The 26636-nt window shown below is 44.2% G+C and overlaps 1 protein-coding gene across 1 annotated transcript in view; it reads right to left on the minus strand.

Annotated features, from left to right (window-relative positions):
• Positions 1 to 568: 568 nt before the first annotated feature.
• LOC132823282 (tyrosine-protein kinase ITK/TSK-like) overlaps positions 569 to 26636 on the minus strand; it is a 71025-nt gene continuing 44957 nt past the window's right edge. The window contains exons 10-17 of the mRNA XM_060836938.1: positions 25690 to 25823; positions 22972 to 23046; positions 20775 to 20946; positions 13615 to 13831; positions 12454 to 12518; positions 7567 to 7685; positions 2944 to 3101; positions 569 to 1136 (exon numbers count right to left, since the gene is read on the minus strand). Coding sequence (XP_060692921.1) covers positions 1062 to 1136; positions 2944 to 3101; positions 7567 to 7685; positions 12454 to 12518; positions 13615 to 13831; positions 20775 to 20946; positions 22972 to 23046; positions 25690 to 25823 — 1015 coding nt within the window. The 3' untranslated portion in view covers positions 569 to 1061. The remainder of the gene's footprint in view (positions 1137 to 2943; positions 3102 to 7566; positions 7686 to 12453; positions 12519 to 13614; positions 13832 to 20774; positions 20947 to 22971; positions 23047 to 25689; positions 25824 to 26636) is intronic.

Genomic DNA, 26636 nt, shown 5'->3' on the forward strand with positions numbered 1-26636 from the left:
CTGCAAATACAAATTCACCCCATAAACGTATATGTGCACATATGCAAGAAAGACAGAGTGAGTGTGTGCATGTGGGTGTGAGTGCATGTGAAAGAGTGGGTGTAAGCATGGTCAAGTATGTGTGTCATGGGGTATAAGCCTGTGCGAGGGTGCATGTGTGGCTGTGAGTGTGGGTGGTGCATGTATGTGCATATGAGAGAGACCTTGGGTATGAGAGAGGGTCTGTGCGAGTGTGTGAGTATGTATAATTGTGTGTGTGTGTGTGTGTAAGGCATTTTCTGATGTGAGATGACACCTATTGTTAGAAAAGCTAAAGCTATTTTGAGATCGTAACTTAAAAGGAGTTCTGGGATTTACATATTAAAGAACTGGAACTAGCATATCCCATTCTAAAAGATGAAAGACTTAATCTAAATTTGTTTAATATATCGTTACAACTCCATGACACTGTAACCCTTTTGCTATAAATTCTGTGTTTTATGATCATATGCTCCACAACTACCTGACGAAGGAGCAGCGCTCCGAGAGCTAGTGCTTCCAAATAAACCTGTTGGACTATAACCTGGTGTTGTGTGATTTTTAACTTTGTCCACCCCAGTCCAACACCGGCATCTCCAAATCATGGGAAGATACAGGCGTGGGTGACAAGGTTATAGTGGGAGACACGCAGTGGGGTCTGAAGGGGGACATTTCAAAGGCAACCTGTATCAATGTTTATTCCTTCAAATGTTCCACTACAATGGTGCTCCTTTGAATTTGGCCAGTGTCACAGTCGTCATACAGCAGCTGACCTCTAGGTGGGGGTAGTGGGAGGCCAAGGTAACACTGCTTCATTGATAATCTTGAAGACAGGATTGGGTGCAGTTGTGATGCTCCTAGAGTTGAGCAGCTCAGGTCACCTGAGCGTTCTAATGTCGTGGGTGTATATTCCCTGCAAGCATCAATTATGATTTCCGACAGTAATAAATAAATATTTAATAAACAGTACGCCGCATTGAAAATGTTCTAATGTTCCCAATGAATTATTCAGTTTTAAAGGTGTACAGTCTCTTTGTCACCATTCACGATTCTCCAGATTCAGACAGCTCACTTAATTCATTCCGAAGGTCAAAAAACGAAGGCCTCTCCTCTGGTCTCTGCAGCAAGAAAATAGGGAAGAACTCTGTTAGTTTGTAACTTTCAAGTAAAGCGAAGGATGTTGAACAATCATTGCCCAGAGGAAACTGAAGTAATAACTGATCTCGATTAGATTAGATCAGTCATAAGAACACATCCTGAACAAAATTCAGAATACTGTAGACGGTAGGAATCTGAAATAACAACCAAAAATAATTAGCAGATTGGACAACGCAATGTCTATCATTGGGAGCTGCTGTGAGGTGTATAGTGGTTGATGTGGTGTACATGGATTTCAGTAAGGCATGTGATAAGGTTCCCCATGATAGGCCATTGTACAAAAGATGGAGGCATGGGATTGAGGGTGATTTAGCGGATCAGAAATTGGCTTGCTGAAAGAAGACAGAGGGTGTGGTGGTTGATGGGAAATGTTCATCCTGGAGTTCAGTTACTAGTGGGATACCGCAAGGATCTATTTTGGGGCCACTGCTGTTTGTCATTTTTATAAATGACCTGGATGAGGGTGTAGAAGGATGGGTTAGTAAATTTGAAGATGACCCTAAAGTTGGTGGATTTGTTGATAGTGCTGAAGGATGTTGCAGATTACAGAGGGACCTAGATAAGCTGCAGAGTTGGGCTGAGATGTGGCAAGTGGAACTTAATGTGGGAAAGTGTGAGGTGATTCACTTTGGAAGGAATAAAGAGTACTGATGTAATGGTAAAATTCTTGGTTGTGTTGACGAGCAGAGAAATCTCAGTGTCCATGTACACAGATCCCTGAGAGTTGCCACCCAGGTTGATAGGGTTGCTGAGAAGGAATACAGTGTGTTAGCTTTTATTTGTAGAGGGATTGCATTTCGGACCCATGAGGTCATGCTGCAGCTGTACAAAACTCTGTTGCGGCTGCTCTTGGAATATTGCAGTTCTGGTCACCATATTATAGGAAGCTTGTGGAAACTTTGGAAAGGGTTCAGAGAAGATTTACTAGGATGTTTCCTGGTATGGAAGGAAGTACTTATGAGAAAAGGCTGAGGGACTTGAGGCTGTTCTCGTTAGAGAGAAGAAGGTTGAGAGGTGACTTAATTGAAACATACAAGATCATTGGAGGTTTAGATAAGGTCGACAGTGAGACCCTTTTTCCTCAGATGGTGATGGCGAACATGAGAGAACATAGCTTTAAACAGAGGGAATATAGGACAAATGTCAGAGGTAGTTTCTTTACTCAGAGAGTAGTAGGGGTATGGAATGCACTGCCTGCAACAGTAGTAGACTCTCCGACTTTAAGGGCATTTAAATGGTTATTGGATACACATAGAATAGTGTAGGATAAATAGGCTTCAGATTGGTTCTACAGTTCGACGCAACGTTGAGGGCTGAAGGGCCTGTACTGTGGTGTTATGTTCTATATTCTATCTCAGGCAAGGAGAGAGGTTGAGAAGGAGAGTCCTTTATAGTAACCTCACCTATTGCAGGAATTGAACCCACTCTACTGGTATGACACTGCCTTGTAGGCGGGCCAGCCGGCCAACTGAGCTCATCAACCCACCTAGCAACAGCAGGTCAAACATGAAGCAACATACTCCTCCTCACCTTGAGCATCAACCTGTTTCCACCCCTTCACAATTCCCTGCTCCTAGCTCGGTGTCATCCGCAAACATGGAGGGACATCTGTCTGGCTCCTTTACCAAAGGTCATTGGTGTTTGTGGTGAAAAGCTGAGGCCCCCCTAACAGGGGCTGTTTCCACATCCTCTATAGGGGCGGCACCAATGACGAGAAAGTGAAAGTGAGGATTACTTAGAGGGGAATTCGTCAATCGTTAGACCAACCTCCTGCCAGCAACTGCTCATGATTTTATAAATGAATGGAGAGGCCAGTTTTGGCTTATGAAGGCGAAATCCAGCAGTGAGTTCTTCAACCACATCGGAATTCGAACGATTTTCATACGGCATCTTGCCCTCGGAGAAAACTTCCCACATCAGCACCCCTGCAGGAAAACCGAGAGTGTGAGAGGTAACTCCCTGTCCAATGCTGATACTTGCTTCTCATTTGTCTCTCTCTGTTATTCATTGAAGACACTTGATTCTTTAATCACAGATTTCCTTATCCTCTTAACCTCAGCCATCTCTACAAAACTCCAAGATCTCTGCCTCTTCTCTAGTCCTGGCCTTTCACACATCCCGATCCCAATTACTTCATTGATAACATCCAGCGCTCAGCTGCCTGGGCCTCCAATCTTTCCCCAACCTCTCCACCTTTCTATCCTCCTTCAACATGCTCTTTAGAGCCTGCCCCATTGCACAGGAACTCGGTCATCTGTTCTGCCATCTCTTCCAGGGCCAGTTTTAGTTATTTATCCTCCTGTGAGGCGTTTTATTAGAATGTGGAGGAGCTGGTATTGGACTTGGGTGGACAAAGTTAAGAATCACATGACACCAGCTTATGGTCTCTCAGGTTTATTTGAAATCAAAGCTACAGTCGTGCTGCTCCTTCAGCAGGTAGCTAGTAGCCATTAGCTGCCTGACAAAGGAACACTGCTCCACAAGCTTGTACTTTCAAATAAACCTTTTGAACTATAACCTGGTGTCATGTGATTTTCAAGCATGTTTTATTATGTTAAATATGAATGCTATATTAAAGAGGTGGAAATTGGAAACAAAACCAGAAATTGTTGGGATTACTCAGTCAGTCTGGCAGCACCCGAAGAGAGAAAGCACGATTAATGTTCTGAAGAAGGTCACTGGATCAAATACATTAACTCGACTTTCTTTCCACAGGTGCTGCCAGACCTGTTGAGTATTTCCAGCAATTTCTGATCATGTCTCTACACAGATGCAAGTTGTGCTCATGACTTGTGCAGGACCCATCTGCTATCGTTCTTAAACTTTAATTCTAACATTTGGAAAGAAAACAAGATTTGATTCATTTTTGTACAAAAGACAGGCACTCTCACACGTTGATTCGAGATCCCCCCTTTTCCTGAGACTGGTGTCTGATATATTCTCCTGTATCCGTGAGCAAATTCACGAGTGGCGCGGTGGCTCAGTGGTTAGCACTGCTGCCTCACAGCGCCAGGGACTCAGGTTTGATTCCAGCCTCGGGTGACTGTCTATGTGGAGTTTGCACATTCTCCCCGTGTCTGCGTGGGTTTCCTCCCATAGTCCAAAGATGTGCAGGTTAGGGTGGATTGGCCATGCTAAATTGCCTATGGTGTTAGTCAGAGGTAAATATAGGGTAGGGGAATGGGTCGGTGTGAATTTGTTGGGCTGAAGGGCCTGTTTCCATACTGTAGGGAATCTAATCAGAAATACAGTCCAATGAAACATTATCATTGTTTACATAGGCGAGGAAGGAGGTGGGATTTTCTTTGTAATGTGCATTGACCCCTCCTGACATCCTCAGGTTATTTTTGTAGTGGTAAGCATTCTCGAAAGTCCTACTCTTGTGGGAAATAGAGATCAGAGGAGTTCTTGACAAACACATTCACCCTGTGTATCCACATATCCACTAACTGTGTGGAGTTTGCACGTTCTCCCCGTGTCTGCGTGGGTTTCCTCCGGGTGCTCCGGTTTCCTCCCACAATCCAAAGATGTGCCGGTCAGGTGAATTGGCCATGCTAAATTGCCCCTAGTGTTAGGTAAGGGGTAAATGTAGGGGTATGGGTGGGTTGCGCTTCGGCGGGTCGGTGTGGACTTGTTGGGCCGAAGGGCCTGTTTCCACACTGTAAGTAATCTAATCTACTTGGAGATAGAATCTTGCTTAGACAATTGACAGAGAGGAGAGTGATTTGGGAAATGACAAGGTAAAATTTTTACACAGAGGATGGTTTGTGTTACATTTAAATCTCCTCGATATCTTTCTATTTCCTTTTCTTTTCTGAACTTCCTGAGGAAGTGGTGGATATGGGTGCAGTTGCAACGTTTAAAAGACATTTAGATAGGTACATGAGGAGGAAAGGTTTGGAGAGATATGGGCCAGGAGTTGACTAGTTTCGTTTGGGATTATGGTTGGCATGGACTGGTTGGGCCAAAGGATCTGTTTCTGTGCTGTATGACTCTGTGACCCTCGGACAGGAATATGTCAGTCTCTCTGTTGCTCCTTTATACTCGCACGCTCTCGCATTGCTTTTCTATCTGCTTCATGCACTTTACCCTTAAACTCCTCCCACAGCCTACGTACAGTCATAAACTCTATCCATTCATTTAATCTGGACAGGACAGTGGGGAAAGAAAACTTGGAAACATAAACAAAATAGAGCAGGAATAGGCCATTCGGCCCTTTGAGCCTGCTCAGTCATTCATACGATGGTTGATCATCAGCCTGTTCCTGCTTTTCCCCCCACACCTATTCATCCCTTTCGCCTCAAATGCTATATCCAAATCCTTCTTGAAATCACACAATGTTTTGGCCCCGATTGCTTTCTGTAGCAGCAAATTCCAAAGGCTCCCAATCTCTGGGTGAAGAAATTTCTCCTCATCATAGTGTGAAATGGTGTACCCTTTATCCTCAGACTGTAACTCTCTGGTTCTAGACTCCCCATGCCCTCAGGAACATCCTTCCACCATCTGCTCTGTCTAGTTCTGTTAGAGTTGAAAAGCATGGTGCTGGAAAAGCACAGCAGGTCAGGCAGCATCCGAGGAGCAGGAGAATCAACATTTCAGGCATAAGTCCTTCATCAGGGCTTATGCCCGAAGCGTCAATTCTCCTGCTCCTCGGATGCTGCCTGACCTGCTGTGCTTTTCCAGCACCACACTTTTCGACTCTGATCTCCAGCATCTGCAGTCCTCACTTTCTCCTTGTTCTGTTCGAGACCATTCTCTGAAGAAATCAACTTTTTGAGTTTCAGAGTTATACATCTTGGAAACAGATCCTTCAGTCCAACTCATTCATGCCAACCAGATATCCAAAATTAATCTAGTCCCATTTGGCCTATATCCCTTCAAATCCTTCCTATTCATATACCCATCCAGGTGCCTTTTAAATGTTGCAATTGTACCGGCCTCCACCACTTTCTCTGGCAGCTCATTCCATACACACACCACTCTCTGTGTGAAGAAGTTGCCCCTTAGATCCCTTTTATATCTTTCCCCTCTCACCCTAAGCCTATGTTTTGGACTCCTCCATCCCAGGGGAAAGACCTTGTCTATTTACCCTATCTATGCTTCTCATGATTTTATAAACCTCTATATGGTCACCCCTCAGCCTCTGAGATTCCAGGGAAAATAACCACGTTAGTTGGATTCAGTGTGACCAAATGGGGTAAGAAATAGCAGCTTTGTGAAGGGGTGACGTTGTCTCTATGGAGGATTCTACAATCTGCACCAATCGGGGCTCCTGTTGCTGTGGTGGCGACCAAGGGGACAATCTCACTCATGTATCTGGTGCTGAAGTCGATTTGAATTTGCAGACCACAGCAATTAATAAGACGGTGTGAGAGTAACCTAGGAGTGAGCCTTCAGCTCATTGGGAACCATCACTGCCTCTGAGAAGCTGCAGAGTTCAAACACCACTCCCGACATTCCTTTTGGAGGGGGTCTGGGAATCAGGCTCTGGACTGGGGGTCGACAATGCAGCAGAGCCCTCAGTCCAGGTGGAGATAATGCCTGACCCCCTTAACATTATCTCCCCACCTCCGCCAACACTTGCAATCTCAGCAATGACCTTCAGTAGTGTGATTTGGAGGTGCTGGTCTTGGACTAGGGTGGACAAAGTTAAAAATCACACAACAGCAGGTTATAGTCCAACAGGTTTATTTGGAATCTCTAGCTTTAGGAGCGCCGCTCCTTCATCAGCTAACGTTGGAAGAGGATCATAAGACACAAAATTTATATAAAATCTGTGTCTTATGATCCTCTTCCACAACCACCTGATGAAGGAGTGGCGCTCCGAAAGCTCGTGCTTCCAAATAAACCTGTTGGACTATAACCTGCTGCTGTGTGATTTTTAACTTTGTCCACCCCAGTACAACACTGGCTCCTCCATACCATAACCTTATGGATCAATCAGTCTCATGCTACCCTCCTCTGGAGTTGGACGGTTTTCCCATTGAGGTCAAACTCTGCGCAGTGACAGTCTCTGTGTTTTAGAATTCATGGGTCTTGCTTCCTTGCTCTGCATTTTAGTTTGAACTCTGAGGAATCATCCATTGGATGGCTTCCACCTAGTTTATGGAACACACAAGGCCATTCGGCCCACCATGCCTGTGCCGGGTCTTCAGAAGAGCTACGCATTCAGTTCCATCTTCTTCCCTTTCCTGCAAGGAATTGCTCTTTTCTCCCACAACGTGAAGGATCTATCTGACTCCCTTTTGAAAGTTTCTATTGAAACTCCTTCCACTGCCCTGTCAGGCTGCACATTCCAGATTCTAAAACCCTCCTGTACAAAATGCTCCCGAACCCGTCTCCCATTCTTTCTTGCCAATCGTCTTAAAGCTACAAGGGACGGTCACTTACCAAAGGACCAGACGTCAGATTTGCTGCTGAACTTGGAGTATCGGAAAACTTCCGGAGCTGACCACTTGACTGGGAACTTTGAGCCTGAGGAGCTGGTGTATTGGTCATCAAGCACAAACCTTTGGCCACGAAATTGGGGGGTTATTGAGGGGGCGAAAAAGAGGAACAAACATTAATCTCTATCTGAAAACAGTGGGACACCACCAGAGCACCACACAGCGTTGGGATATGAAATACAAGGTCGGACCAGACACACAGTGCAGGGCCCTACCTTCCCACTGCATTCATCAGGAGATTGGAAACCATGGATGGGAATCTGGAAGAGATTCGCCTTCAGTTTCACAACATACAGGGGTGAATGTACTCCAGGGTGGAGCTTACATTCAGAACGTTTCCAATCTCCTTGACCCATATACACTTACAACCCAGAACTAAACAGCAGGAGAATACCCCCTAACCAAAATTCCCATCAACAGAGTCATTGAGTCATAGAGTTATACAGCACAGAGTTACACAGCATAGAGTTATACAGCATAGAGTTATACTGCATAGAGTTACACAGCATTCAGTTATACAGCATGGAGTTATACAGCATAGAGTTATACAGCACGGAATTATACAGCACGGAGTTATACAGCATGGGGTTATACAGCATAGTGTTATACAGCACGGAATTATACAGCACGGAGTTATACAGCATGGAGTTATATAGCAGAGAGTTATACAGCATGGAGTTCTACAGCATAGAGTTATACAGCATGGAGTTATACAGCATAGAGTTATAAAGCATAGAGTTATACTACATAGAGTTATGCAGCATAGAGTTATACAGCATGGAGTTATACAGCACAGAGTTATACAGCATAGAGTTATACAGCATGGAGTTATATAGCATGGACTTATACAGCATGGAGTTATACAGCATAGTGTTATACAGCATAGAGTTATACAGCATGGAGTTATACAGCATAGAATTATACAGCATAGAGTTACACAGCATAGAGTTATACAGCATGGAGTTATACAGCATAGAGTTATACAGCATGGAGTTATACAGCATGGAGTTATACAGCATGGAGTTATACTGCATGGAGTTATATAGCATGGAGTTATATAGCATGGACTTATACAGCATAGTGTTATACAGCATAGAGTTATACAGCATGGAGTTATACAGCATAGAATTATACAGCATAGAGTTACACAGCATAGAGTTATACAGCATGGAGTTATACAGCATAGTGTTATACAGCATAGAGTTATACAGCATGGAGTTATACAGCATAGAATTATACAGCATAGAGTTACACAGCATAGAGTTATACAGCATGGAGTTATACAGCATAGAGTTATACAGCATGGAGTTATACAGCATGGAGTTATACAGCATGGAGTTATATAGCATGGACTTATACAGCATAGTGTTATACAGCATAGAGTTATACAGCATGGAGTTATACAGCATAGAATTATACAGCATAGAGTTACACAGCATAGAGTTATACAGCATGGAGTTATACAGCATAGAGTTATACAGCATGGAGTTATACAGCATGGAGTTATACTGCATGGAGTTATATAGCATGGAGTTATACAGCATAGAGTTATACAGCATGGAGTTATACAGCATGGAGTTATACTGCATGGAGTTATACAGCATGGAGTTATATAGCATAGAGTTATACAGCATAGAGTTATACAGCATGGAGTTATACTGCATAGAGTTATACAGCATAGAGTTATACAGCATGGAGTTATACAGCATAGAGTTAAACAGCATGGAGTTATACAGCATGGAGTTATACAGCATGGAGTTAAACAGCACAGAGTTATACAGCATGGAGTTATATAGCATAGAGTTATACTGCATGGAGTTATACAGCACAGAGTTATACAGCATGGAGTTATACTGCATAGAGTTATACAGCATAGAGTTATACAGCATGGAGTTATACAGCATGGAGTTATACAGCATAGAGTTAAACAGCATGGAGTTATACAGCATGGAGTTATACAGCATGGAGTTAAACAGCATGGAGTTATACAGCATGGAGTTATATAGCATAGAGTTATACTGCATGGAGTTATACAGCACAGAGTTATACAGCATGGAGTTATACAGCATGGAGTTATACTGCATAGAGTTATACAGCATGGAGTTATACAGCATGGAGTTATACAGCATAGAGTTATACTGCATAGAGTTATATAGCATAGAGTTATACTGCATGGAGTTATACAGCACAGAGTTATACAGCATGGAGTTATACTGCATAGAGTTATACAGCATAGAGTTATACAGCATGGAGTTATACAGCATGGAGTTATACAGCATAGAGTTAAACAGCATGGAGTTATACAGCATGGAGTTATACAGCATGGAGTTAAACAGCATGGAGTTATACAGCATGGAGTTATATAGCATAGAGTTATACTGCATGGAGTTATACAGCACAGAGTTATACAGCATGGAGTTATACAGCATGGAGTTATACTGCATAGAGTTATACAGCATGGAGTTATACAGCATGGAGTTATACAGCATAGAGTTATACTGCATAGAGTTATACAGCATGGAGTTATATAGCATGGAGTTATACAGCATAGAGTTAAACAGCATAGAGTTATACAGCATAGAGTTATACAGCATAGAGTTATATAGCAGAGAGTTATACAGCATGGAGTTATACAACATGGAGTTCTACAGCATAGAGTTTTACAGCATAGAGTTATACAGCATAGAGTTATATAGCAGAGAGTTATACAGCATGGAGTTATACAGCATAGAGTTATACAGCATGGAGTTATACAGCAGAGTTATACAGCCTGGAGTTATACAGCATAGAGTTATAAAGCGTGGAGTTAAACAGCATGGAGTTATACAGCATAGAGTTATACAGCATGGAGTTATACAGCACAGAGTTATACAGCATAGAGTTATACAGCATGGAGTTATATAGCATGGACTTATACAGCATGGAGTTATACAGCATAGTGTTATACAGCATAGAGTTATACAGCATGGAGTGAAACAGCATAGAATTATACAGCATAGAGTTACACAGCATAGAGTTATACAGCATGGAGTTATACAGCATAGAGTTATACAGCATGGAGTTAAACAGCATGGAGTTATACTGCATAGAGTTATACAGCATGGAGTTATACTGCATGGAGTTATATAGCATGGAGTTATACAGCATAGAGTTAAACAGCATGGAGTTATACAGCATAGTGTTATACAGCATGGAGTTATGCAGCATGGAGTGAAACAGCATAGAATTATACAGCATAGAGTTACACAGCATAGAGTTATACAGCATGGAGTTATACTACATAGAGTTATACAGCATGGAGTTATACTGCATAGAGTTAAACAGCATGGAGTTATACTGCATAGAGTTATACAGCATCGAGTTATACAGCATGGAGTTATACAGCATGGAGTTATACTGCATAGAGTTATACAGCATGGAGTTCTACAGCATGGAGTTATACAGAATGGAAACAGATCCCTCAGTTCAACTCGTCCATGCTGACTAGATATCCTAACCTTATCTAATCCCATTTGCCAGCACTTGGGCCATATGCATCTAAACCTTTGCTGTTCATATACCCATCCAGATGCCTTTTAAATATTATAATTGTACCAGCCTCCACCAGTTCCTCTGGCAGCTTATTCCATATATGCTACACTCTCTGCATGAAAAAGTTGTCCCTTATGTCCTTTTTAAAATCTTTCCCCTCTCATCCTAAACCTGTTGCCTCTAGGTTAGAACCCCCCCACCTGTGGAGAAAGACCATGACTATTTACTCTATGTATGTCCCTTATGATTTTATAAACTTCCATATAAGTCATTCCTCAGCCTCCGACACTCCAGGGAAAATAAACCCAGACTATCCAGTCTCTTCCTAGAGCTCAAAGCCTCCAAACCTGGCAACTTCCTTGTAGATCTTTTGTGAATCCTTTCAGGGTTAAAAACATCTTTCCAACATCAGGGAGACCAAAAATCAATAGACAATAGGCGATAGATGCAGGAGTTGGCCATTCTGCCCTTCATGCCAGCACCACCATTCATTATGATCATGGCTGATCATCCTCAATCAGTATCCTCTTCCTGCCTTATCTCTATAACCCTTGATTCCACTATCCTTAAGAGCTCTATCCAACTCTTTCTTGAAAGTATCCAGAGACTTGGCCTCCCCAGCCTTCTGGGGCAGAGCATTCCACATACCCGCCCAGAGTTGAAGTTTCTCCTCAACTCTGTTCTAAATGGCCTATTCCTGTGTCCTCTGGTTCGGGACTCACCCATCAGCGGAAACATGCTATCTAGCTCCAGAATGTCCAATCCTTTAATAATCTTTTACATCTCAATCAGATATCTTCTCAGCCTTCTAAACTCAAGGGTATCCAAGCCCAGTCGCTCCAATCTTTCAACATAAGATAGTCCCGCTATTCCAGGAATTGACCTCGTGAACCTACGCTGCACTCCCTCAATAGCCAGAATGTCTTTCCTCAAATTTGGAGACCAAAACTGCACACAATATTCCAGGTGCCTGCTCTTTGGATGCTGCCTGACCTGCTGCGCTTTTCAGCTGTGGTCTCACCAGGGCCCTGTACAGCTGCAGCTTCTATACTCAATTCCTCTTGCTATGAAGGCCAGCATACTATGAGCTTTCTTCACTGCCTGCTGTACCTGCATGCTTGCTTTCATCCTTTCAACACAGTATATCTGAAAGTGGCCTAACCAATATCCTGTACAGCCCCAGCATAACGCCCAGACTCAATGCACTGACCACTAAAAGCAAGAAGAAGAACATGAGCTGATAAGTGGGATCACTAATCAAGGGATATTGGCCATAGGCCAGCAGACAAGAAGATATTACCTTGTCATTCCGAAATCTGATACTTTAACTGACTGCGAGTCTCCTATTAAACAGTTTCTGGCTGCCTGCAGGCAAAGTGAGAGGTTATAAGCTGATCAAATGTGAGCAACAACGGACAATGTACAGCATTGGGCCAAAGGAATAAAGTTTTCTGTCCCCGCCTCCCCCCCCCCTCCACAACATTGCTAATGTTCATAGCTCAGCATAAAGCACCAGTCAGATTAACAGGAGACCACTCAGTCCCTCACCCTATCAATCAACCAGTTCCTGGTTGAAGTGAAGTTCAAGTCCATGTTTCTGTCTGTCCTCAATATCCGTCAACACCAACCCATTGATCTCAGTTTGAGGGCTTGAATTTTTTTTTTATTCATTCACAGGATGAGGGCACTGTTAGCTGGGTCAGCATTTATTACCCAGAGCACAGTTAAGAGTCAACCCCATTGCTGTGGGTCTGGAGTCACATGGAGACCAGACAAGGTAAGGATGGCAGTTTCCTTCCCTAAAGGACATGAGTGAACCAGATGGGCTTTTCCAACAATCAGCAATGGATTCATGGTCATCATTAGACTGTTAATTCCAGATATTTATTGGATTCAAATTCCACCACCTGCCGTGGCTGGAATCAAACCCAGGTCCCTGGAACATTACCTGAGTCTCTAGATTAACAGACCAGTGATATTACCATTGGGCCATTGCCTCCCCTTACCGTGGGTGAAGTCACCATTCTCTTACCGGATTACAGGGCTGCTCTCTCATTACAGAGTAATGGCTGGTGATGGTTTGACCTGAGGGTCAGCATACCTCAGGTAAGGGGAGAGAGGTTCAGGAGGAGAGCCCTTCAGGGTAACCCCAGCCGGTGTGGGGAATTGAACCCATGCTGTTGGCATTAGTCTGCATCGCAAAGCAGATGCCCAGCCAACTGTGCACGTTCTCATCCAGGGTGTCTCTTTCCCTGTTCAACCCTGGGGGAGGTGGTGCCAACTGTGGGAAAACAGTCCCTTGCATCTCAGAAGAGCCAGGCCAATTGAAGCCATGCCTAAGATGGTTTCTCTTCTGGAGCAGCTGATTGGAGGAACACGAGGTGCAGACATGTGCTAGGTCAAGCGGTCTTCTTTAAAGTAAAACCTTTCACTCGAACTGAAGAGAAACGAACATCTTTACCAAGTCACGGTGGATGAATTTGTTGCTTTCCAGATAGGCCATCCCCTCACACACATCGTGGCACATGCCCAGGAGGGTTTCCTTGCTGAAGCTGCCACGTTTGGTCCTGAGGTATTCTGACAGACTACCATACTTCATAAACTCAAAGATGAGGTAGATAGGGCCATTCTGTGTACAGATACCGTACAACTGCACAAGCTTCTCATGAGAGAGTCTCCTGGCAACAGGGAGAGAGAGAAAAAAAGACTTGCATTTGTATACAGCATCTTTTGTAACTTCAGGTCACACCAATCAGGTATTTTCGCAGGTAGTATTGTAGGAAACGTGGCAAGCGCTATGAGATAAATGACTAGACAAATCTGCTTTCAGTGACATTAGTTGAACAATAAATGTCAGAGAAAATTTCTCGAATTGTGCCAAGAGATCTCTTGCACCCACATGAATGTCTCATCTGAATATTAGCACTCCCAACAGTGCAGCACTCCCACAGTACTGTATCAGCCTATCCTTCTGACTGAGAGGTCAGAGGTGACAGTGCTCACCGCTGAGCCAAGGCTAACAAAGTGGACCAACCTGGTGAAGCAAAGGGGGTCATCAAGAAGTGATTATAGATTTCAAATAACTGGCCAAAGTACATGAGGGAAAATGAGGAGAAGCAATTTCACACAGACGGCTGTTAAAATCTGGAATATGCGATTAAAGTGTGTGTAACCAGATTCTACAGGAATTCTTATGAGGCAGGTGGACATATTTGAACTAATTTTCAGGTTTAACATGTTATTGGGTCTTGTGACACAGTGGGCATCTCTGAGCTAGGAAGTTCCAGGATCAAGTCCCAGCTCAGGCTTTGACAGTCAAGAAAGGTATGCTCACAACATGGCCAACACTAAGGGGTCATAGGGTCAGATAGCACGGCAACAGATCATTTGGTCCATGCTGACCATGATCCCAAACTAAACTAGTCCCACCTTCTTGCTCCATGTCCCTCCAAACCTTTCCTATTCATGAACTTATCTAAGGAAACATTGTAGCTGCATCCACATGCACCACTTCCTCAGGAAGTTCATTCCACACAAGAAAAAATTTGTCCCCGTGTCTTTTTTAAATCTTTCTCCTCTCATCTTAAAAATGTGCCCCCTAGTCTTGAAAACCCCATCCAAGGAAAAAGAAAACCTACCTTTAACCTTATATATACCCTCATTATTTTCTAAACCTTTTAACCTCTGACATAACAGTGAAAGAAGTCCCAGCTTATCTAGTCCATCGTCATAACGCAAACCTTCCATACCAGGTAACAGACTGGTAAATCTCTCCTGAACCCTCTCCAGCTTAATAATATCCTCCCTATAACTGAGCGACCAGAACTGGACACAGTACTCCAGAAGAGAGATCACCCATGTCCTGTATAACCTCAACATACCTTCCCAACTCTTGTACTCTGTGCAATGAAGGCTAAACACCTACATTTGAAGCAAGTCTTCAAATGTGAATCAAAAGATGAGATTCTGGGACTGAAAGATAGCTTGGAATCTCATAAAGTAAAGCATGTAACTTTCTCTTTATATGTCCATCTCGATCTGTTCATTTCTCACTGTTTCTCTCGCTCTCTTTCTCACACACTCTAAGTCTATGCATTAGATCCTCTGTCCATTAATCTTGCTTTTTCTCTCTCCCTTGTCTACTAGTCTCCGTCTGCCAGCCTTTCTGTTCTTAATTAGTCTTTCTCCATTTGTTTCTCTACCTTTCACATTCTCTCACTTGTTTGTCTTGTCTCTGTTTATCCATTCCCCAACCTCTGTTTCTCTTTCATTGCCTCTCTCCACACAGCTCTCTCTCTCTCTCTCTCTCTCTCCTCCAACTCATTGGCCCCTCCAAGGTTTCTCTATGTCTCCCTTAGATCCTTTCTGAAGTCAATGTTCATGCTTTTATTCAGCCGGACAAAATTCCATGAGATACTGTTGCTCGATCCAGAACAGATGAAAGCACCATTCTTGATTGGCTTTCATTAGCAGGAGGATTGAGTTTAAGAGCCGTGAGGTTATGCTTAGACCACACTTAGAGTCATAGAGATATACAGCATGGAAGTAGACCCTTCGATCCACCCCGTCCATCCCGACCAGATATCCCAACCCAGTCTAGTCTCACCTGCCAGCACCCGGCCCATATCCCTCCAAACCCTTCCTATTCATATACCCATCCAAATGCCTCTTAAATGTTGCAATTGTACCAGCCTCCACCACATCCTCTGGCAGCACATTCCATACCACCTTCTGTGTGAAAAAGTTGCCCTGCAGGTCTCTTTTATAACTTTCCCCTCTCACCCTATGCCCTCTAGTTCTGGACTCCTTGACCCCAAGGAAAAGACTTTGCCTATTTCCCCTATCCATGCCCCTCTTAATTTATAAGGTCACCCACAGACTCCGATGCTCCAGGAAAACAGCCCCAGCCTGTTCATCCTCCCCCTGTAGCTCAAATCCTCCAACCCTGGCAACATCCTTGTAAATCTTTTCTGAATCCTTTCAAGTTTCACAACATCTTTCCGATAGGAAGGAGACCAGAATTGCACACAATATTCCAAATGTGGCCTAACCAATGTCCTGTACAGCTGCAAAATGACCTCCCAACTCCTGTACTCAATACGCTGACCAATAAAGGAAAGCAAACCAAACATCTTCTTCACTATCCTATCTACCTGCGACTCCACTTTCAAGGAGCTATGAACCTGCACTTCAAGGTCTCAGCAACTTCAGCAACACTTGGAATATTGTGTTCAGCTCTGGTTGCCTCATTATAGGAAGCAAATGGAAGCCTTAGAGAGGGTGCAGAGGAGATGTACCAGGATGCTGCCTGGACTGGAGGGCATGTCTTATGAAGTAAGGTTGAGGGTCTAGGGCTTTTCTCATTGGAGTGAAGGTGGAGGTGACTTGATAGTGGTGTACAAGATGACGAGAGGCACAGATAGAGTGGATAGCCAGAGACTTTTTCCCAAGAAATGGCTGTCATGAAGGGGCATAATTTTAAGGTGATTGGAGGAAGGTTTAGGGGAGATAAGAGAGGTAGGTTCTTTACACAGAGAGTGGTGGGTGTGTGGAATGCACTGCCAGCAGTGGGAGTAGAGTCAGATACATAAGGATCATTTAAGCAACTCTTGGATAGGCACATGGATGGTAGTAAAATGAAGAGTATGTAGGTTAGTCTGATCTTAGAGTGGAATAAAAGTTTGGCACAACATCGAGGGCTGAAGGGCCTGTTCTGTGCTGTTCTACGTTCTATCTTCTTGTATGAAGATATAAAAATCTAAAAGGGTTAATGCTGAGGAGTGTCTTAAGGTCCACCCATTGTGAAGATATCAAACAGATGTGGGAGAGAATGGCTTAGGATCTTGAAGGAGTGAAAGCATCCAGGTTTCCCTCAGTCTCTGTAACAATATTTCTCATTTCAGTGTCACTTGCATTTCTTGCTAACACACATTAAAGGAATCTTGATAGAGACAAAAGCCACTCCTTGTCAGATCAGCAAGTGATTTGTTTATCACACTAAACCCTGAAGATCTCCACCCTACAGGCACTGCTGCCTCATAAAACATGGTCATCAGCAGTGAGCACTCCTCATTGGACAATTCCCTCTTGCTAATTCCGAGCAAGATCAAATTAAGGGATCACTAATATATCCAATGGGGAATTCAGGAGAAATCTCTTGGTCTAGGAAGTGGTGAGAAAGTAGAACTCTCTACTACTGGAAGTACTCAAGGCCAAACCCAATGATTTGAAGTCTGAAACTTTGGGTAAAATTTTAGCATTGGCTGAGTTCCCTGCTCCTCACCCAAAGGATTAGGAAGAAATTTGCCCCACCCGCCTCCAGTGTGGCTGTCCCCCATCCTCCAGTTTATAGCACTCAGCATGTTAATCAGATGGAGCCCAGGCATCCGTGCCTCATTTAAGAGGAAGTCCCACCTCACAGAGTTGCTGGCCTGCACTCTGGTCTTCAGCTTTCTGGTCCCAACAGCACCACCATGACAGGTGGTCACTGTTGGGATTACATGTGGTCCCTGGAACTGGAGATCAGAGTCAGGATGAAGTGGGGAAGAGGAGGAGGAGGATGGGTAGTAGGGTGCTTTGAGAGGGCAACCCCAGGTGTACTAGGGGTGAATTTAATGGGATCACCTCCGCCTGAAAACCTAGATGTGGGGGACTGTAAAATTCACCTGTCAACTCTGCTGCAATAGAAGCTGCCTAAACTGATGAGCACTTAGAGTCATAGAGTCGTAGAGATGTATAGCACAGAAACAGACCCTTCAGTCCAACTCATCCATGCTGACCAGATATCCTAACCTAATCTAGTCCCATTTGCCAGCACATGGCTCATATCCCTCCAAACCCTTCCTAATCATATACACATCCAAATGCCTTTTAAATGTTGCAGTTGTGCCAGCCTCCACCACTTCCTCTGGCAGCTCATCCTGTACACGCACCACCCTCTGTGTGAAAAAGTTGTCCCTTAGGTCCTGTTTAAATTTTTCCCCTCTCACCTTAAACCTGTGCCCTTTAGTTCTGGACTCCCCTATCCCGGGGAAAAAGATTTGTCTATTTATCCTACCCATGACCCTTATGATTTTATAAACCTCTGTAAGGTCTTCCAGTACTTCCTGCTTTATTTTGTATTTAATGTGTGGTGCTCATCCAACTCCCTGTAGATTAACACCATCAGATCTTCCTCTCTATATACTCAGACTCTCAATCTACTCCAGATCCTAACAACTCATCGCATAAAAAGACATCCTGATAGTTTTCTCTTTATCATAAAGGTGTTCCCATTCCACGCACTGGGACAGTTTCTCTCCATCTGTTCTGTCCAGACTCTTTTGTCAATTAGCCTCTTAGTCCTCTCTTTTCAAAGAGGAACAGTCCTGAGATCTCTTCATTGTAACTGAGGTCCTTCATCCCAGGAAACACTCACATAACTATACTTTTTCCCAGATCTACACATCTTTCCTACAGTGATTAGATTCCCTACAGATTCCCTACAGTGTGGAAACAGGCCCTTTGGCCCAACAAGTCCACACCGACCCACCAAAGCGTAACCCACCCAGACCCATTCTCCTTCATCTAACACTACGGGCAATTTAGCATGGCCAATTCACCTGACCTGCACATTTTTTTTTGGATTATGGGAGGAAACTGGAGCACCCGGAGGAAACCCACGCAGACATGGGGAGAATGTGCAAACTCCACACAGAGAGTCGGCTGAGGTGGGAATTGAACCCTGGTCTCTGGCGCTGTGAGGTAGCAGTGACGTGCCTAGAACTGAGAGATTTCTTGCTGAGGATTAACCCCAGATTTTTCTTTTATAAAAGTTGGTCATTAGTTCTTTACTTTTGTACTCCCAGGATCTAGAGCTCCCTTTAACTATTCTCACAATTTTTCCTGCTACCTTCAAAGATCTCTGCACACAGAACCCAGGGACACCGTTCCCACAGCAACTATACAATTGTATCGTTTCGATGCTATTGAGATGTCCGACGGAGAATGCGGTTGAAGGTTGTGGTCCTGGGCTGTGGTGAGGAAAGATCAGAGGAAGCTAACAAGGAGCATAAACACTCATGGTCCCCTTGTTCCGAGCACCCTGTATCTTTGTTGTGGATCCGATATACCTCAGTTAGGGAGAAACTTGACAAGCTTGAAAGCAAAAGCTCAGATACTGGTGGAAATTCTAGATTTGGACTCTTCAGTAAAACTGGATCATTCAGGAGCAGAGGAGAGATTGTACAAGAACCACAGAGAGAGTGGAGGTGACAAAGTGTCAGCTGGTCATTCAGTAACCCAACAACAGACTGTATCCCAACAGATAGTGAAATCCAAACATCCAAAGATATGCAGGTCAGGCAGATTATTAAACGACCCCATAGTGTCCAAGGATGTGCAGGCTAGGTGGATGAGCTATGGGAAATGTAGGGGATAGGGTATGGGGCTAGGTCTGGGTGGGATGCACTTCAGAGAGTCCTTGTGGACTCAGTGGGCTGAATGGCCTCATTCCACCTTGTAGGGAATCTACTAATCGAACATTCCAAAATGCAAGATGACCAGTAATTGTCTGCACTCATGTGTATAGAGTTATACAGCTGGTGTTAGGCGTAAAAAGTCAGCTCAAGACAAATTCAGGAAAACAAAGTTTATTAGCAATTAGCAAGTCTGCAGAGTTGGGTACCCCTCAAAGAAAGGGACCCTGATCGTTACAAAGCATCCCCTGATATACCCTTAAACTCCACCCCCGTTGAGTCAGGTGATTCTCAATCTCAAGCAACCGGTACTTTTCCATTACTTGTTTACCCCAATCTTGCAAGTGCAGCTGGACACATTTCCCCCTCAAGTGTTTACAATCTTCCCAGGCAGCTGACAACCACCCATTGTCCACCTCAAGTTGTTTCTCCCTCGTTATCAGTCACGAGGTTCGTTTTCGGCCTTGTGGTTTTGCTGTCTGGACTTGTTTTTGCTATGTGTAAGGTCGCCCATTGTCTGGTTTGTTATCTGTCTGACCTTGTGGTCCAGCTGCAACTTGTTTACCACTTCTGCTGCTATAGCTAAGTTAGTCAAATTCATATGTCGGCCATTTTCTTTTGGTCACCTTCTTGCCCCTTATGCTTATGCACATCTTGAATCATTACTCCAACTCTCACAGCTGGGAAACAGACCGTTCAGTCCACCTTGTCCACGCCAATCAAATATCCTAATCTGATCTAGTCCCTTTGCCAGCATTTGGCCCATATCCCCCTAAACCCTTCCTATTCATATACCCATCCAGAAAGCTTTTACATATTGTAATTGTACTCCTCTGGCAGCTCTTTCTATACATGTACCACCCTCTGTGTGAAAACATTGCCCTTAGGTCCCTTTTAACTCATTCCCCTCTCACCCTAAACCCATGCTCTTTAGTTTTAGACTCCTCTACCCCTAGGGAAAAGCCCTTGGCTATTCACCTTATCCATGTCCCTCATGATTGTGATATGTCAACATCTGTCACCTTTTCTCCATTATGTCTGTTAATGTCCAATCTGCACCCCACTCCCTATCACTCCATCTATTGAACTTTCAGTCTCTCTTTGGGGACAGACCCTCTGCCAGCACAAGGGATTGAACCATCCTGGTAGCAGCTCATCCACTTACATCATGACTTGAGCCTCCTCGATGAAGTCTTCCTCAGACATTGCTCCTTCCCGTATCATCTTGATGGCCACCTGGTACTTGTTCTTCCAGTAACCCATGTGCACGATGCCAAACTGACCGCTGCCCACCTCTTCAATGAAGGTGAGGGAGGTGGCTGCAATTTCCCAGGTCCCTGTTCGACACCAGACAAAACATCAAAACTACATTTCACATGGTTTGCTGTTTTACATTTAAAAGCCTTTGCACATCTTTAACACTGCCTGCCTCAGCTCATCTACTGCTGAAAACCTCATAATGTCTTTACCTTTTGGATTGACTGGCCTAAGGCACACCCCATCTGCCACGTTCCGTAAATTCCAGCCCTTCCTGCTTTGCTGCCCATGTTATAAGAACTCACATCACGACATGTTTGACTACCACCCAGCGCTTGTTGTTCTGCTTTGGTTCCTGGCACAGCAAAGCCTCTTGCGTTATTATTTTTAAATTCCTCCATGGCCCCCTTCCTCCCATCTCCTCCAGCCCTGCTACCCTAGGGCAGCACGGTGGCTCAGTGGTAAGTACTGCTGCCTCACGGCACCAGGGTCCCATTTTCAATTCCAGCCTCGGGCGACTGTCTGTGTGGTGTTTGCACATTCTCCCAGTGTCTGCATGGGTTTCCTCCAGGTGCTCTGGTTTCCTCCCACAGTCCAAAGATGTGCAGGTCAGGTGAATTGGCCATGCTAAGTTGCCCACAGTGATAGGTACATTAGTCAGAAGGACATAGGACTGGGTGGGTTACTCTTCGGAGGGTCGGTGTGGACTTGTTAGGCTGAAGGGTCTGTTTCCATGCTGTCTAATCTAATCCCTCCATTCTTCCCAACCACTTGAGCATCCTTGGATTTTACTCCCTCTGAGCTGCATACTCCCAAGTTCTGGAATCTCAGCTTAGCTTCCTCCTGGAGTGGGATATGGACCAGCATTTATTGCCCATCCTTTAATGCCCAGAGGCTGTTAAGAATCAACTACATCAGTGTGGGTCTGGAGTCACATGTAGGTCAGACTGGATATGGATGGCAATGCCCTTCCCAAAAAGACATCAGTGAACCAGATGGATTTATCCATCAACAGTGGATTCATGGTCATCATTAAATTTGTGCGTCCAGATTTTTATTGAATTCACATTCCGCCATCTGTCGTGGCAGGATTCAAACCCCGGTCCCCAGAACGTTATCCGGGATCTCTGGATTGACACTCCAGTGATAATACCATTATGAGGATGAGGACAGGAGAAGGTGAGGACTGCAGATGCTGGAGAGTCAGAGTTGAAAAGGATGGTGCTGGAAAAGCACAGCAGGTCAGGCAGCATCCGAGGAGCAGGAGAGTTGACAATGAGCAGAGCCACCTTTCTGGTCTTGCTGAATAAACAGTTTGAAGTTTATTGCATTTATACAGGATACAAGAATTTGCTCCATGCTTCTGTAGAGAGGGACAGGAGGGTGCAGACCTCACGTCTGCCTCATCCAACCTCCCTTTAACAGCAGCACGGGGAATGTTGCTGACTGCTTTTGATTAAGTATTAACTGCTTCACCTTCAATTGAATTCTCTGACTAGATCACTCTCCCTCTGTCTCCTCATTTGGAATGCCTCCTTTAGGACCTACTGTTTTGACCATGTTTTCAGCCACCTGCTGTTATATTGCCTCATGTGGCTCATTACCAAATGTTGTCTGACATGCATTTCTGTCAAGGACTTTGGGACGCCTTACTGTATAATGGTACCACGTTGCTCTGGTCATTGTTGTGGTTTTTATAGGAAAAGGGATCAAGGAATTGGTCCTGGGTCCAGAAGGTACAAGTATGACTCAGAGTCAGTCATTCTGTCATGTAGGGAAACTGTTCGGCCCATTTAACCCATGCCAGCTCTCTGTAGAGCCATCCAGTCAGTCCCATCCTCCAGCTTCATTCCTCTAGTCCCTGTTGCTCAGGAACCCTTTCAATTTCCTTTCAAACTCATTGATGGTCTTTGCATCCGCCGTCCTTCTGGACAAGAGGTCACTACGACTCACCACGTACACAAGATCTTCCAACAGTTCCTCCGCACATCGCTGACCCAAAACCTTAAAGAGTTGTCCCCTCCTATTACATCACCAGCTAATGGGATCGGCGGTGTTTTGTTTGCCTCCCGGTCAGTATTTAGTTTTCTTCAGACAAGACATACCGTAACTAAAGCCGGCTGTTGAAGGAGCTGTTTCTGTCCAGGAAGACACCGGGTATCTCAGCCGAGTGACCAAACCTGCAACATAAAAGAATCTCAACAATTGACCATTTTTGCCACTGACATTCCCTCCTTGTATTAAACATATCCTGGAGTACTCTGTCCAGTTCTGGTCACCCTGTTATAGGTAGGATACTATTTAGCTTGGAGAGCGTTCAGAAGGGATTTAGCAGGAATATGCCAGCAATGGAGAGTTTGAGTTATAAGGAGTTTTCTCACTGGAGGGGAAGAGGCAAGGAGCTTATTGAGGTTAATAAAATCGGGAGAGGTATAGGTCAGGTAAATGGCAGGTGTCTTTTCCCTCGGGTGGGGGGATTTCAAGACAAGAGGGCATATTTAAAAATCTTTCTCCTCTTGCCATCAAAACGACATAAGGGGTCCATTTTTTTTCATTGAGTGGTTCGTGTGTGGAGTGAACTTCCAGAGGAAGTGGTGGATGCAGGTATGGTTATAAGGTGTAAAAGATATTTGGATAGGTACATGAATAAGAAATGTTTGGAGGGTTATGGGCCAAGTGAAGGCAGGTGGGGCTGGTTTAGTTTGGGATTATGGTGGGTATGGGCTGGTTGGACCGAAGGGTCTGTTTCCGTGCTGGATGACTCTATGACTCCATAACACAAGGTGCAGTCATGTTGGAACACACTATCAGTGAGGGGAAAAAGAATTGCCGACATCTGTAGAAGGCTTGTGTAAGACTATATTATAAAACCAAGAGCTGCAGCAAGTTCCTGGGGAGTGTTGCTAAACAAAAAGACCTCAGAGTGCAGGTCCATATCTGCTTGAAAGTAGTCGCAGGTAGATAGGAGAGTAAAGAAGGCGTTCGGTATGCTTTCCTTTTTTGGTCAGAGTATTGAGTACAGGAGTTGGGAGGTCAAGTTGCAGGACATTGGTTAGACCACATTTGGAATAATGTGTGCAATTCTGTCTCCGTCCTATTGGAAGGATGTTGTCAAACTTGAAAGGGTTCAGAAAAGGTTTACAAGGATGTTGTCAGGGTTGGAGGATTTGAGCTATAGGGAGAGGCTGAACAGGCCGGACTGTTTTCCCTGGAGCGTCAGAGGCTGAGGGATGACCTTATAGAGGTTTACAAAATCATGTGGGGCATGGATAGGATAAATACACAAGATCTTTTCCCTGGGGTGGGGGAGTCCAGAACTAGAGGGCATAGATTTAGCGTGAGAGGGAAAAGATATAAAAGGGACTGAAGAGGCAACCTTTTCACATAGAGGGTGGTACGTATATGGAATGAGCTGCCAGAGGAAGTGGTCGAGGCTGGTACAATTGCAACATGTAAAAGACATCTGGAAGGGTACATGAACAGGAAGGGTTCAGAGCGATATGGGCCAAGTACTAGCAAATGAGATTAGGCTAGGATATCTGTTTGGCATGGATGAGTTAGACTGAAGGGTCTATTTCCTTGCTGTACATCTCTATGACTCTATGCTGGAAATCAGAAACAGCATTAGAAATTGCTGGAAAAATGCTGTAGGTCTGACAGCATCTGTGGAGAGAAATCTGACCATTCGTCAGAACATATTATCAGATCTCAGCTGGAGTATTATGTACAGTTGTGGGGGCCACATTAGCGGAAGAATGTGAACGCATTAGAGCGAGTGCAGATGTGATTTACAAAAATGGTTCCAGGTCTATGAAAGTTCAGTTATGAGGTTAGACTGAAGAAGTTGGGACTGTTCTCTCTGGAGAGAAGGTGGCTGAGAGGAGATCAGATTGAAGTTTTCAAAATCACATGCAAGATGGACAGAATAGATAGGGTGGAGCTGTTTCCATTTGTCAAAGGAACAAGGCGGAGAGGGACAGAGATGTGAAGTGATGTGCAAATGAAGCAATATCCATTGCCTGGAAATGTGGTGGAGGCAGGTTCAATTGAGACATTCAAGAGAGCATTGGATGGTATTTTGGATTGTAATGATGTGCAGCGATGCTGGGGAGAGGCAGGAGATTGATGCTCAATTATCGAGCCAGACTGGATGGGACAGTGTACAGACATGATGGACTGGACAGTCTCCTTCTGCTCCTTAACCATTCAGTGATTCTACGATGCTTGCTTCACACTCGATATTACACAGTTAGGAAACAATTCTAATTAGAGTGGAAAGCTGAAAACTGTGGATCTGTACCCTGTAGTTGACTGGAACTGATTGAACCCAGCAGCCTACACATCAGAGCTGAATTAACTGTGTGTGAGCTGGAGTGCGCTGGTTAAAAGGGAAGGATCAAGAATGGCTTTCAAATAGGATGTGAAAAGACACCTGAAGAGGAACAAAAATTAAAGATTGGTTGGGAAAGAGTGAAGGAATGGGATTGATAAGTGAGGTGGACTTGGCGATCACTGAAATAAAAGAGACGGGCAGTTGAAGGTTTTCATTTTACACAAGCAACAATGTCGAGTTACAAGGGAACAGCAATGTTTACTGCATAGTGCCTTCAGAATTTGGCTTTCTTGCTTTTGTCCTGATGAATGTAAGATGAGAAACTTCAACAATGTGTTTCTTTGGAACATTAGACTGGGCTAATTAGTAGATGCCCGATGGGCAGAATGGTCTCCTGCTGTGTTGTTTAATTTGTTACTCAATTACATTCAATGAATTCTGCTTGTTTCATATTGATTCTCATTATAACTAAACATTGGTTTTCCAATACCTGCCGCATTGTGCTGGTGGTAGTTGATAAGTTCTGGAATGGAATCGAAGATATGTTTTTCTGCCAGATAATAGCGTTTGACAGTGTCATCAGTTTCTTTGATGTGGTAATGTTTGACCCCAGAATTGCTCTCACTAGTGGAAGTTAAAACACAAAGAGAGAACTTGCATTTACATAAATATAGACACGACTATATGTTCACAACTTCAAAGTACTTTACCACAGAATCGTGAGGGTTGGACTGCCTCAAACAAATCGTTCTTTCTGGAAGAAACTAATGTGAATGAGTTTGAAACAGCCAGAGCATCTGCTAAAGAAGGTCAACTGGGCCAGAGATTTCAGCGATCCTAAGGGATCTCTTTTATCTAAAGTTATGGTACAGGTTGGACTGAAGGGTCTGTTTCCGTGCTGTACATATCTATGACTCTATGACTATGTCTCATTGGGTCCCTGGGCCCACTCTCTTAGCCATTCCAATGATTACTCTTCCCTCCCACTTTCACTGTCTCTCTGGTACTCCACCTCCCTTTCTACGTCTATGTCCTACTCAATTTTTTTCTTTCTCTATCATTTATTTCTCTCTGTCACTTAACATTTCTGTTTTATTCCACCATTCTCACACAGTTCTTCTCTCTCGCTGTCTCCTTCTCTTGTTCTCTCTCATCTTTCCCTGTCTCTATTCCTTTCTCTCACTGTGTTACCCTCATTGTCTCTTTGTCTCATGGTTGTTGGTTTGTGCATTAAGGCCAGGAGTTTGGATGTCATGTCGCAGCTGTACAGGACATTGGTTAGGCCATTTCTGGAATACTGCATTTAATTCGGATTAACAAGTCCACACAGACCCTCCAAAGAGTAACCCACCCAGACCCATTTCCCTCTGACTAATGCATCTAACACTGTGGGCAATTTAGCATGGCCAATTCACCTGCTCTGCACATCTTTGGACT

Source organism: Hemiscyllium ocellatum, chromosome 16 (genome assembly GCF_020745735.1).
Source record: "Hemiscyllium ocellatum isolate sHemOce1 chromosome 16, sHemOce1.pat.X.cur, whole genome shotgun sequence".
In the NCBI taxonomy this organism is placed as follows: domain Eukaryota; kingdom Metazoa; phylum Chordata; class Chondrichthyes; order Orectolobiformes; family Hemiscylliidae; genus Hemiscyllium; species Hemiscyllium ocellatum.